This window comes from Sinocyclocheilus anshuiensis, unplaced genomic scaffold (genome assembly GCF_001515605.1).
Source record: "Sinocyclocheilus anshuiensis isolate Anshui unplaced genomic scaffold, SAMN03320099.WGS_v1.1 scaffold877, whole genome shotgun sequence".
Taxonomy (NCBI): Eukaryota; Metazoa; Chordata; class Actinopteri; order Cypriniformes; family Cyprinidae; genus Sinocyclocheilus; species Sinocyclocheilus anshuiensis.
The window spans coordinates 1,493,855-1,508,050 of record NW_015557181.1 but is presented as its reverse complement, the minus strand read 5'-3'; the positions used below and the strand labels follow the sequence as shown (position 1 = coordinate 1,508,050).

Here is a 14,196-nt window from a genome sequence, read left to right as displayed (position 1 = left end):
TGTGTGTGTGTGTGTGTGTGTGTGTGTGTGTGTGTGTGTGATTGTTTGGCGCTCATATGTGTTTGTGTACCTACTTAACCATATTTTAGAGACAAATTGTATCCAAAACCTGTGCGTCTATGTGGGTAAATGACACGTAACATGTCAATAGACTTTTTCTAACATCAAGCTTGTATTTATAGTTAACATTAACAAGACAAGCACATTTCATACATGGTGGTAATTCAAAATGCTTTATATAAAAAGGATTTAAAAACAATCGTAAAATAACCGAAACAGATTCTGCATGATTGTGCATGTGCACAAGAAATAAAATTAGCATTTAAAAAGTAAAAAATAAAAAAAATATTAAAAATGTATTTAAAATGTATGAAAATGTGTCTATAGTTGGTCTCCATTCATTCATTCATATTATTTTATTTTTTCAGTCTTCACTAGTTCATTGTAATCCTATAGTGCAACAAAAAAAACAAAATAGGCAAGTCACATTTATTTATATAACACATTTAATACACAATGGTAAAAAAGGTTTACATAAGATTTAAAAATAATCATAAAATAACCAAAACAATGCATAAGAAATAAAATTAACAATTAAAAAATAAAATAAATAAATAATGTATTTTAAAATGTATTTAAAATGTTCTAAAACAAATAAGAATACAAGAGAATTCCATGTAGTCTCTTAGTCAATATTCTCATGAAACTGCATGCTTAATAATTATAAAATAATTAAAGAATGCTATTTGAAATCATTCTAGATGGAATTTCGCATGTCACACCACAGTGCAGGTCAACTTTCCTGAAGTATCCAGTCAATTACCCATTACCCATCTGCCATTTTTTGAGTGTTTGTTTTAAATGTGCATGTCTTAATTTTCTCTTTATCTTTTTTACTCATTTGTTTCTGGTAGTTTCAGTGATTTGAACAGTGGAGACCACATTTTTGGCACACTGCAATATTAGGGGAAGATGCTCAGTAATGGTGCTGTCTGATATTTTGCACACGGTTTGCCTTTAAGCATATTAAAAACACCAGACAGACATGTAAGCAGTCACCAAAGGGGGTCTTTAACTGTAAATGTGATTCCTAATTTATCCTGTTTGTTTTACGGTTATGAAAGATGTCATGTTGCTACCAACCACTTAGAACAATGTAGCAAGTGCATAGCAACTCTGACCACCCACAACACACTGTGGCACAGACAAGAACCGCTCACTTTTACTTTTTTGCCTCAGGAAGTGTAAAAATAGTTGCAACTCCTTTGTGAAATCTCCCTGATCTTCTGTCCTTTTTTCCTCCAGTGCCTCGATCGCTCCTTCATCCTTCTCTCTTTCCTTCTCTCCACACTGATGTGTGTCCACAGCCCACTCTTGAACCATCTGGAGGAGTGTGTGTGTGTGTGTGTGTGTGTGTGTGTGTGTGTGTGTGTTGTATTGAGGATGACAGGCGCTCTGACTCTCGCTGTGGGTCACTGTCAGAGAGGCAGCAGGTGTTACGCAGATTCTCCAACCAGACGAATCCACATTCTCATGCCTGTTTACTCATCTGATTCAAATTCTGAATATTAAAATCAGGCCTCAAAATGTCATAGGTCATAATGTGTTTGTATAAATTAATGCAATTTTAGGAGTCATTAAAAATTCTAAAAATTAAAACCACTTATAATGTTAATAAGTAATTCATAATTTAGTTTTACATCAGCATTTTGCACTCTTTCTCTGCCCCTTACATTTAAATTTGCCTTTTTTTGGCCGCTGTGCCTTTTAGACTTCTATACAAATGCCCTTTTCACATGTGAAATGAGCAACCACGCTCTGCTGTCGGATCCAGTATAGTGTTTAACTGCTCCATCCTTCAATAACAAGCTCTTTGCAAAGCCTGAAATTACATTGTGATGCTCGAACTGTTAAGGTCACACGGATGTGATTATTTCAGGACTAAATTTAAAAATACTCTTTTGTTTCAAAACCTCAGGGAAAATTTGATAATGACCCCTTTAACCCTATTGTATTATATTTGATACACACATTTCTAAGGCCTCTAAATGATGAACATTATCAAAATTTTGCTGATAACCCTGTCACACAATCTACGACATGCTTTCTGTCATCTGATTGATATTTTAGACGTTTTTTATATTTTAGTATAATTGTACAAACGTGCATCTTCAGCTCGTGCTCCATGTTTCTTTTTACTGACTTTTATCAAGTAAACAGAAGAATAACTTCGATATTGTTAGTAGTATTTCAAAATAAACACTGGACTGAAGAGAATTAGTTTTGCTTATTCAGTCTTTTTTTTTTTTTAGAAAAATCATATTCAAATGCAATTATCAAATATGATCATTCAGGCTTCTGAGGAACGTCTGTTTGCTCATCTCTCAATATGTTTTCATAATAAAACTAAGCATTTAAATATCATCTTACTAAGATATAGAGTGACAACTGATATTTATATAATTTTATGTAAGGTATCTGCTATATTATTAAGATCTCATTGACTTACATTACAAGCTATCAATATTTTATCCTGCTTTTTGTCTATATAAATATCAGCATCTGCACCAAACTGCAAGTTTTGCTCAGTTTGGGCCTCTGAATAAAACTGAGCTGTTTTCCCTCCATATTCTCACTATATCTTACTATATGAGCCATAAAAGCCTGGTGTATCAAATATGATACTCAACAAAAATCACATATGCATGCTTTATATATATAAAATCCATTCCCACAGTGAACCTTAAAATGAATGCATTCAATACCAAAGAATCTGTTCTGATCTGAAGTGTAATCAACTCTACTAACCTTTATAACCATAAATCTATAAATCAAACCATTTTGATTCATGACTGTTCGCATTTGGTGAGTGGAGTCGCGTTCATTGTGCATGATTAGTGAGCTGAAACAAATGTTTGGAAAGGTTTTGGATCTATACATTAGTAAAGAGAGAGAGAGAACTCAGACAGGCTCCTGAAAAAAATATTACGCACAATTGAACAGGTTATGCTTTTTATATACACTAGTGTGATTGCCAAGGAAAAATTCTTTTGTATTTGACAATGATAAATTACATTTAGTCTGATTAGTGCGGCACAAGCTGAATATTTTGTCCATGTATGGGACAGTGTGACTGCAGAATCGACTGGGCTTTGAGATTCATTTGAGATTTGTTTGGGGGGTTTTTTCTTTTCCTTTTTTTTTAGTGAGCAGTCAATTTGTTAAAACTTTTTAAATTGGAAATACACTTTTGTTCCTTTTGTTGTAAACATTAGAATAACATTTATATTGTTAATAATATTTCAGGATGAATACTTGCTGGACTAAAGCAACTTCGGTGTACTTGATTATCCAGACATCACTTTTTAGAAAAATAATCTTCATCATGAAGAATGCTTATTTGTTCATCTCTCAATCATCATTGTTGTGCATTGCATTTTACGTTTTGCCTAATTAAGTCAAACTTGCTTGATGAGAAACATACTGTTTTAATAAATAGAACATTATTACTTTGTTAATGATAAATACAAAATAGAAATGTATTGATTGTTGGTTGTATTAATGTTTATTTAACCTGAAAAATGTGTCAACATTAAGCGTAACACACAAATTTACATGAAAAAACCTTGAGGATTTTGCTTCCTCATTTCAGAAACACGACTGCACACCACTGGTCTCTAGCTATGGCTCAGGTCTCTCTGTGTGAGAGATTTTCTCATGTTCATAGCACAAACGGTGCAAATTAACTAACTGTCAGAGTTTAATAGTTAGGCTTAATACTTAAGGATTTCAAGTCACTGACTCTTAAGTCCAAGCGCTAGTAATACTGCTGCTTCCTTTAGCACTTTTAGCACTTTAGCATTTGTGTCAGTCTTGAGCAGCTTGTTGGATGAAGTTGTGCCCTGACCTGCTCCTCACTGTCAGCACATTGTAATGATGTGATTCAGTGAAGCACATGGCCTCAGTGTTGTGTCATTTTCAGGGCAGAACAGTCTCTAACAATTTACAGTATTGTACTGTTGAAGAATCTGGCTTCACAGTGAGGTGAAAAAAAAATCTAATTTCTGTCTAAACATAAAAGTTCTTCTAACATGTGCATATGCATCCATAAAGTATTACATGTACTGTATACTGACTTACACATGCATTTGCATGCTATTTACTTATGGTATTTATTGTTATGATTTCACTCAGTTTTATTAGTTTGATTTATACGTTTACAAGTTTCTGTAGGCCTATGTTAATTTAGTATAGCCTACTCTAAACATGTTTTAACACAAGTACTTAATTGTACTTACTTCAAGAATTTGTTCAAAACTTGTCCAAATATTGTCCCAACTTTCCAAATTGAGTCATCTGACCAAAGAATTTTAGTGTGAAAAATTCTGCAGTAACTATTAATAAAAATGATAATTATGTTACATTTTACTTTACATTTTGTATGATATTATTTTGATGTATGGTTTTAATTATAAACATTCTGATTTGTACTGTACATTCCGATTTGTACATTCTGATTTGTGAAAAAAATTATACTGATTTTTTTAAGGTAAGTGGTTGCAAACAATTTATTTTAGCTACATTTAATTAAAACACATTGTGCAGAGGACTCATCTGGTTCCTGTGGTCTTGTCCCGGTGGTCGTCTGAGACGAGGTCTTTACAGGGGATCTGTATCTGGGGCTTAATACATTTCAGTGTATTAGTGTATTCATTTTTAGCATTTACTATTTACTTACTGCAGCTAATAAACCAGAAGTCTCACACATTCACAAAAAAATTGTACCAATGTAAACCTATATGCCGGGGCTCACCCCTGGATGCCCTGGTCCAATTTAACCCTCAGAATGTCAGGGTCATAGTTCACCCCAAAAGCTATAAAGAAAGTAAGAAAATACAGTTTGCAATTATTATAATTAAAAAGCATCATGTAAAAACACAAACTGTGACTGATAACTTTACATGACAACCAGACGGACTCAGTTCTTAACCAGAAAAGGCTTGTTGTGAAAATAAGACTTTATGTAGTTTAGTTTAGTTTAGTCAAAGTAGTTTGGCTACACGTGAGCAATGAGCTGTAAGTGTTTCTAGCACCCAGACACAAATAAAACAGCACTTCTTTTCTCAGCCTGCCCTAAACACAAGAGTGACGGGCGTGTTAATCGATAGGAAACAGCTTTCAAGTTGAAATGGGTTGAAATAACACAGGGATCTCTGGAGTGCCACTAATTACATCTGTTTCCTGTTTCCTCTGCCAGTGCCATCACACCCCCGGAGGTTAAATGTCACTGATAATTGGTTCCTTTTACATCATAGATAATACACCCATTTCACAAGGGCGGTTTACGAGGTCCTGAAGTAATATGCAACATGGTGCATGCTTAATATATCATAGCTATTTGATGAAGAAGTTCTGGACGTTTAGTCCTGCAATACACAGCTGGAAAGCTTGATGGAAAATGTCTAAACGAGAACATGCTTCAAAACAAATCAGTCTATAGCCAATGCAATGGCTCTCTCTAGTGGACATGGAGTTAAACTCTTTATTATTAATTTTGATTGTTTGTGGCGTTTGCTAAGGTTGAACGTGCGAGGATTCCGGTGTCATTCACATACAGTTATATTTAGCTGTACATTGAAAACTGGTATTTATTATCAGATTATTTGAATGTATTGTCTTAATTATAAACACACTGGTTTGTAGTGTATTCATTTTTAGCGTTTAGTGCACTTTGTTATTCTTCTAGTTATTTTCTAGCGGCTAATGAACCAGAAGTCTCGCACATTCACAAAAAATAGCTTACATTTGCGCTGCAAAATCAGGAGAATATCAGAAGAAAACAGTCCTGAATTTGCTTTCAGAAGAATCTTGAAGCATTATTTGGCCTTTTAAAACCAATTCCAAACAGATGTATAACCCCTATTCTAGAAAAGTTGGGACGTTTTGTGAAATGCCATAAAATGAAGAATATGTTATTTGTCATTCTCTTTAACCTTTGTTTAATTGACTAAAGGATAAAGAAAAAAAATCCATTGTTTTCACTGGCCAACTGAATTTTATTTTGCAAATATAAACTAATTTTGATTTTGATGGAGGCAAGTCACTCTGTCACATTAACTTTCCTTTTAATTACAATGTTCAATTGTTTGGGAATTGAGGATAGTAATTGGTAAAGTTTTGCAAGAAAAATCCTTGTCCAATCTCGCTTGATACAAGATTTCAGATGCTCAGCATATCTATGCCTCCAATATATGCCTCCATGTCAATGGTACTTTCGAACATATAACCCATGCTGTTTGCACTGATGCACCCCCATATCATGACAGATGTTTGCTTTTGCATCTGTCTCTGGTGAAAATCTGGATGGTCGCTTTGGACTGAGAATTTGATTTGTTTTTTAAGAACAAGCTGAAACGTGGACCCATCTGACCACAGCACACATTTCCATGCACTGTCTTTTTGACTGTCTGAGAGTAGCTCTCTTGACGGCTTCTTATGCAATGCCATCTGAGGTCATGCATATTCATTTGATGGCAAAGATGCTCCTTTTACCCAAACATGATACCAATTCACCTGCTTACTGTGAACTGTTTCAAAACAGTTTAATTGGGATATTCTATAACCTTTTCACTTTTATTTTGCCTCTGTCCCAACTTATTTGGAGTGTGTTGCAGTCATCAAAATCAAAATGTATAGTTTATATTTACAAAATACATTAAAGTTGGTCAGTGAAAACTTTGGAAATACATTCTTTGTACTTTTGTCAATTAAACAGAAGTTAAAGAGAATTAACAAATCACAGATTCTTGATTTTATTGCATTTTACAAAACATTCCAACTTTTCTGGAATTGAGGTTGTAAAATGAATCAAATTAATTTTTTTTCATAAGTTAGAAAATAAGAAGAAACAGCAAAAAAAAAAAAAGAATTCTTAAGAATGCTGGGGCTGGATTCACAAACATCTTCTCGAGAAAGAAGTTAAGAAATTGCTTAAGATAAAGTAGAAGAAAGTTCTCAACTAGCCTATTTTCCTAAAAAAATCCTGAGGTATTATTTCACATTTAATAACTAATGCCGCACAGATAAATTAATAATATAAAATGAGTTAACACTAACACTAATATTTGGTCATTTAAATTAATTGTCTTGTATGTTTGTTTGGCTTCCTATGTGGTTGTAAGAGCAGTCAATATGTTTGTTTTGATCATGTGAACTAATAGTTTTCACACTTAGTTTGATATTTGTAATACTTAAAGCACTTTTACACTTAGTTTGATATTTTTAATATTTAAAGCATGAGGGTCAGAGTCAGAGTATATGTATATAATATCATACACAGTGCATCCGGAAAGTATTCACAGTGCTTCAATTTTTCCACATTTTGTTATGTTACAGCCTTCTTCCAAAATAGATTAAATTCATTATTTTCCTCAAAATTACCCAAAAATACCCCATAATGACAACATGAAAGAAGTTTGTTTGAAATATTTGCAAATTTATAAAAATAAATAAATAAATCACATGTACATAAGTATTCACAGCCTTTGCTATGACACTAAAAATTGAGCTCAGGTGCAGTCTGTTTCCACTGTTCATCCTTGAGATGTTTCTACAACTTGATTGGAGTCCACCTGTGGTAAATTCAGTTGATTGGACATGATTTGGAAAGGCACACACCTGTCTATATAAGGTCCCACATTTAGCAGTGCATGTCAGAACACAAAAGCCATGAAGTCCAAGGAATTGTCTGTAGACCTCTGAGACGGGATTGTATCGAGGCACAGATCTTGGGAAGGGTACAGAAAAATTTCTGCAGCATTGAAGGTCCCAATGAGCACAGTGGCGTCCTTCATCCGTAAATGGAAGAAGTATGGAACCACCAGGACTCTTCCTAGAGCAGGCTGCCCCCGGCCAAACTGAGCGATCGGGGGAGAAGGGACTTCGTCAGGGAGGTGACCAAGACCTTGATGGTCACTCTGACAGAGCTCCAGCGTTTCTCTGTGGAGAGAGGAGAACCTTCCAGAAGAACAACCATCTCTGCAGCACTCCACTAATCAGGCCTGTATGGTAGAGTGGCCAGACGGAAGCCATTCCTCAGTAAAAGGCACATGACAGCCCGCCTGAAGGACTCTCAGACCATGAGAAACAAAATTCTCTAGTCTGATGAAACAAAGATTGAAGTCTTTGGCCTGAATGGCAAGCGTCATGTCTGAAGGAAACCATGTACCATCTCTACAGTGAAGCATGGTGGTGGCAGCATCATGCTGTGGGGATGTTTTTCAGCGGCAGGAACTGGAACACTAGTCAGGATCGAGGGAAAGATGAATGCAGCAATGTACAGAGACATCCTTGATGAAAACCTGCTCCAGAGCGCTCTGGACCTCAGACTGGGGCGAAGGTTCATCTTCCAACAGGACAACGACTCTAAGCACACAGCCAAGATAAAGGAGTGGCTATGGGACAACTCTGTGAATGTCCTTGAGTAGCCCAGTCAGAGCCCAGGCTTGAAACCCATTGAACACCTCTGGAGAGATCTGAAATACCCCCATCCAACCTGAAGGAGCATGAGAGGTCCTGCAAAGAAGAATGGGAGAAACTGCCCAAAAATAGGTGTGCCAAGCTTGTAGCATCATACTCAAAGACTTGAGGCTGTAATTGGTGCCAAAGGTGCTTCAACAAAGTATTGAGCAAAGGCTATGACTACATATGTACATGTTTTTTTTTTTAATTTGCAAATATTTCAAACAAATTTCTTTCACATTGTCATTATGGGGTAATGTTTGTAGAATTGTGAGGAAAATAATGAATTTAATCCATTTTTGGAGTAAGGCTGTAACATAACAAAATGTGGAAAAAGTGAAGCGCTGTGAATACTTTCCAGATGCACTGTAAAATATACTGTTCTGATTTATATTCAGTTAGAAAAAAACAAGTAATCATTTTCAGATGTTTATCCAAAGTGATTTACAATGTGACAACAACCTGAGGCTATAGATATATATATACACACACACACACACACACACACACACACACAATGACATTTTATACTGCATTTTACATACAGCCTATACTCTGGTGAACAACTTAGCATAGTTTGCTAACGTTAATATTAATTTGCATATAAGCTCCTGTTACGTCAGTTCACTCCCTACACACACACACACACACACATACACTTGTTACTGTCATGTACAGCCATAATATATGGAGATATATTGCATTTTTTGCACTTTCTCACCTGCACTCATAGTTTCCGGTTTCCCCTCTGGCATCAAATTACAGTATTTACAGCATGTCAACTCACACAGATAGAGACTAACCAAGAACTAAGAAAGTCTTTCCATCATTTGGTAATTTCTAACCTAAATATACTCTGTAATTCAAAATGAAACCAAAAAAGTAACCAGGAAAAGGTTCTGATTCGTTTGTAGATCATGCTGTTCCAGTGAATCCCAAATAAGGGATCGAAAAGGAAAACAGAAAACAAATTCTTTGTAATCTTTAATGTCTATCTTTCCAAGGAAAGACACAAACAGTGCAGACATGCACTCACACAGATACATTCAGCCATTCTTTGGAAACCTTATGCACCAGCATAACTCGTTTTTTTACAAAGTGACATCACAGCTCAGCTGTATTTGAATCTCTCCTCCACACTCCAGTGAACAGAAAAGCAAGTTCTCACCAGCTAAAACACGACGAAATGGCAACCCGGCCGTCTCACTTTGAGGAGAACCTTCTGTGCCCTGTTTGCCGTGACATCTTCAGAGATCCCGTTCTCCTGCTGTGTTCTCATAGCTTTTGCTGGGCCTGTCTGAATCAGTACTGGGAGCTCAGCGGCTCACAGATATGCCCTGTATGCCGGACAGACTTCTGCATGGACCGTCCTCCATGCAACCGCGCTTTGAAGAACCTGTGTGAGATCTTCCTGCAGGAGAGAAGCAAGACTGCGTCAGCAGAGCCCGAGTTATTCTGCAGTGCGCATGGAGAGAAACTTCAGCTCTTCTGTGTGGAGGACGAGCATCTCGTGTGCAGCGTGTGTGTGACTGACGACATGCATGTTAAACACACATTCAGACCTGTGGATGAAGCTGCAGTGGCTCTCAAGGTACATTATCCAACTGCTTTTTTAGAAAAATATTACTTTACATTTACTTTTTAGTTTTAATTTAAGATATTTTAAGAGCATATCATTTCACTTTAACTTACAGACATTCATAAGCAGTTAGAAATTTCACATATAGATAAAAAAAAAAACAGATTTTGTACTAAATTTTTAGTCATTAAGCTTTTTAAGAACAGTGCAAATTCTTTAAAACAGTTAGAATTTTGAGTAAGCCCTGAATATTGTAAATAAATTGTATTTCCATGTTTCTTTTCAGGAGGTGTTCAAAACAAGCCTGAAGCCTTTGCAAGAGAAGCACAAACTCTTAAAATTAGAAAAATTAATCTGTAATCAACGAGTGAAACACATCAAGGTAAAATCAGCAGCTGCATGTTCTACAGAAATGAGTAACAATTACGTAACTTTTATCTTTGTAATGTGTTACAGAATCAAGCTGAGCAAACAGAGGCACATATTAAGAAGGAGTTTGAGCAGCTTCGTCAGTTTTTGCGTGATGAAGAGGCGGCCAGGAAAACAGCTCTGAAGGAGGAAGAGGAGCAGAAGAGGAAGCTGTTAGAGGAGCAGATGATAAGAATTAACAGTGAACTCTCATCTCTGGTAGAAAGAATTAGGATCACTGAGGAAGAGATAGAGACCGACAACATCTCATTCCTGCTGGTATGACCAATTATTTATTATTCTTTCTAACCAGGATTCAAATTTTTTATTTTTATTATATAAATGTAATATATTTGAACATTTATTTATTAGACGTATTTATTTGATTAATAGTCAAATATTAATCATTTAGTTATTTGAACAAAAGCACAATAAAGACAGTATTATAATGAAATATTATTACAATTTAAAATAAATGTTTTCTATTTAAATGTTATTACATTTGAATATAATTACATGTAATTTATTCTTCTTGTGATCAAAGCTGAATTTTCAGCATCATTACTCCAGTCATCAGTGTCACATGATCCTTCAGAAATCACTCTAATGCTAATTTTAATGCTGATTTGTTAGCATTTATCAATTTATAATTATAAACTTTTATGATTATTTGATTATGAGATTTGTTTTTAATTACAATGTCTCTTGGTCATTTCCATGTACATCCATCTGAAGAAGTACAAAGGCCCACCTGAAAGGTAAGTGTGATTTTCTCTCTTTTTTTTTTTTTTTTTAACCCTGTCTGTTTTGATTGGGACCCAAAATAACGTTGAGCACTGACTGAGGATGTTCTTCCAGCTCTCAGTGCACCAGTCCCTGTCCAGAGAAGCTCCCAGAAGTGCTGATCAATGTGGCAAAGCACCTGGGAAATCTGAAGTTCAGCGTATGGCAGAAAATGAAGTCTGCTGCTCAATACAGTGAGTCTCATGAATCAATGGTTCCATGAAGAACCTTTAACATCCATGGAATCTTTCCATTCAACAAAAGGCTCTTCATTGTGGAAAAAGGTTCTTTAGATTTTTAAAACGCCATTCACACTAAGAAAAAATATTTTATATGGTTATTTTATGAAAACCCATTTCCGCCATGGGATAAATCTAAATAAATAAAATAGGTCATTAAGACTTTTTTTCTCTCACAATATTAGGTTTATACCTCACAGTTTCTCTGAAATCTAAGTTTGTATCTCATAATTCTGTTATTTTTTTCTCTCTGAATTCTTAGTTTACAATAAAAAGGTAATTGTGATTTTTCTCTCACAATTGCAAGTGTATATCTCACAATTATAAAATATTTTTTTTCTCAGAATTGAGTTTATAAACTCACAATTCTGACTTTATATCTCACAGTTGTAAAAAAAAAAAAAAAGTCAAAATTGTAAGATTTAAACTCGGAATTCTGAGATAATTAAAAAGGTAATGTGACTATTTTATCTCGCAATTCTGACCTTTTACATCTTAAGCCCCGTTCACACCAATAATTATAACTATAAAGACAACGATATTAGCGTCCACATCAGTGAACGATATCGTCTGTTTATTCCAAGCGCACACTTTAAATTCTCGAGCTCGTTACAACAAGATGAATTCTGATTGGCTGTCAATTTTTTATCGTTCATCAGCTGGAAAAAAAATTGTTTTTAAAGGGATTCCAACTATATCGTTTCTCTTTGTCTTTATCGTTATAGTTGTGGTGTGGACTCTGCTATTATTTAATACTGAGAACGATTTTTAGAACTATATCTTTATCATTATCTTTATAGTTATCGTCCTTGGTGTGAACGAGCCTTTACAATTCAATTTTTTTGTCACAGAATAATAAGGTAGCCTAATTGTGATTTTTATTATTTTTTTCCCTCTCAGAGTTATTTTTATATTTATGGTATCTCACAATTCTGATTTTATATCGTGCAGATCTGAATTTACATATTGCAATTCTGAAAAAAAAAAGTCAGAATTGTGAGACAAAAAGTCACAATGACCTTTTTTCCATGGCAGTTACCTTTTTAATTTATTTTTTTCCTGTGGTGGAAACAAGCTACTTTTAAGAACTGTTCACTGAATGGTTCTTATGAAACAAACAATGGTTCTTCTATTGCATCAGTATGAAAACCCCCTGTTGGAACCATAATCTGTGTAAAGTGTAATCTAAAATATAGTGTAAACCTATTTAATTTATGTGACAAGCAAATGCCATGGCATCCTCTTCCATCTGTAGTTCCTGTTGTCCTCGACCCCAACACCGCTCACCCATGCCTGCATCTATCTGACAATCTGAGCGATGTGAGGTTTGGTCAGTGGAGTCAACAAGCCTTGGATTACTCAGACAAAGGTGAGGGCTATACGAGCGTCCTGGGCTCTGAGGGCTTCAGCTCTGGGACTCACTACTACTGGGACGTCGAGGTCGGTGACAACACCACCTGGGCCTTAGGAGTGATTTCAGAGTCTGCCATCCGGACTCGAGACAATCTGCCCAGTTCTGGTCTGTGGCGCCTCGGCTTTCACAATGGCGCATACGGACAAGGCCTTTCAGGGGAGTTTCTCTCGCCGCTCGCCGTGAAACAGAAGGTCCAGCGTGTCAGAGTCCAGCTGGACTGGGACGGAGGGCGAGTGTCGTTCTTCAATGCTCTCACCAACACGCATCTCCACACCTTCACGCATGCTTTTAGCGAGAAAGTGTTTCCGTACTTCTGTAACGTGTGTTCGTCTCAAGCTCTGCGCATCTTGCCGGTGGAAATGGCTCCAGCAGGACTGGAGGTACAGAGATTTTCTGCATTAACCAACAAAATAGAGAAGTAAAAATCCTGTTCATTTTCTACGCAGAAAATGAATGAGAGAAAATTAATGGAAAAAGTGAATAGAGTTTTTTTTTCCATAGGATTACTGTGAAAAGACATTACTGTGAAATCTGCTGTGATAATTAGTTTCTTTTTTACTTTCACTGACAAGAAGTAAAAATAGTACACACACACACACACACACACACACACACACACAATCATAAGACAGCACTCCGGAGATTATGTTAATTATGTGATGTATTTTCACTTTAGTTGTCCAGTGCATTTTGATGTTGTCTTGTTATTTTTTGGCATTTAAATATTATTATTTCAGATATTTATGCTTAACTGTGAAGTTTTTTTTTTTTTTTTGAGTAGCATGACAAACAATCCTGCTGTGAATTGTAACATATGATCTATGCCTGTAATTATGAAGACCCTTCCCACCAAAAACACTGAACACATTGCATACATAGCTCTGTGTCAAAGAGTACACTCTCTTGGTTTTTTTATTCTGTATTTATAAATACAGAATAATACAGACTGAATGTTTTTTTAGTACTTTCTTCTGTGGTTATAAAGTTATGAAGCCTTGAAAAATGAATTGATCTATTGTCCAATCTATTTTGTCACCAGGCTGTTGATTAAAGAAACAAAAGCATGATGTGATGAGATTCTTGCCAGCTAATACAAGATTTATTGTCTGCGAGATCAGGGAAACTGTAACAATGTTATGAAATACACACACACACACAAAAGTATGATAAACTGGAAAATTGGATGATTAAAACATAAAGTATTATATAAGTATAAAAATATACTGTTAAGTATCTAATTAATGGGACTCAAT

General features: G+C 35.4%; 1 protein-coding gene across 1 annotated transcript in view; it reads left to right on the top strand.

Annotated features, from left to right (window-relative positions):
- Positions 1-13,512, top strand: part of LOC107678651 (nuclear factor 7, brain-like) — a 40,342-nt gene extending 26,830 nt beyond the window's left edge. The window contains exons 2-7 of the mRNA XM_016474004.1: positions 9,666-10,111; positions 10,386-10,481; positions 10,556-10,786; positions 11,243-11,265; positions 11,366-11,484; positions 12,785-13,512. Of these exons, the coding sequence (XP_016329490.1) occupies positions 9,666-10,111; positions 10,386-10,481; positions 10,556-10,786; positions 11,243-11,265; positions 11,366-11,484; positions 12,785-13,365 (1,496 nt within the window). The 3' untranslated portion in view covers positions 13,366-13,512. The remainder of the gene's footprint in view (positions 1-9,665; positions 10,112-10,385; positions 10,482-10,555; positions 10,787-11,242; positions 11,266-11,365; positions 11,485-12,784) is intronic.
- Positions 13,513-14,196: the final 684 nt, after the last annotated feature.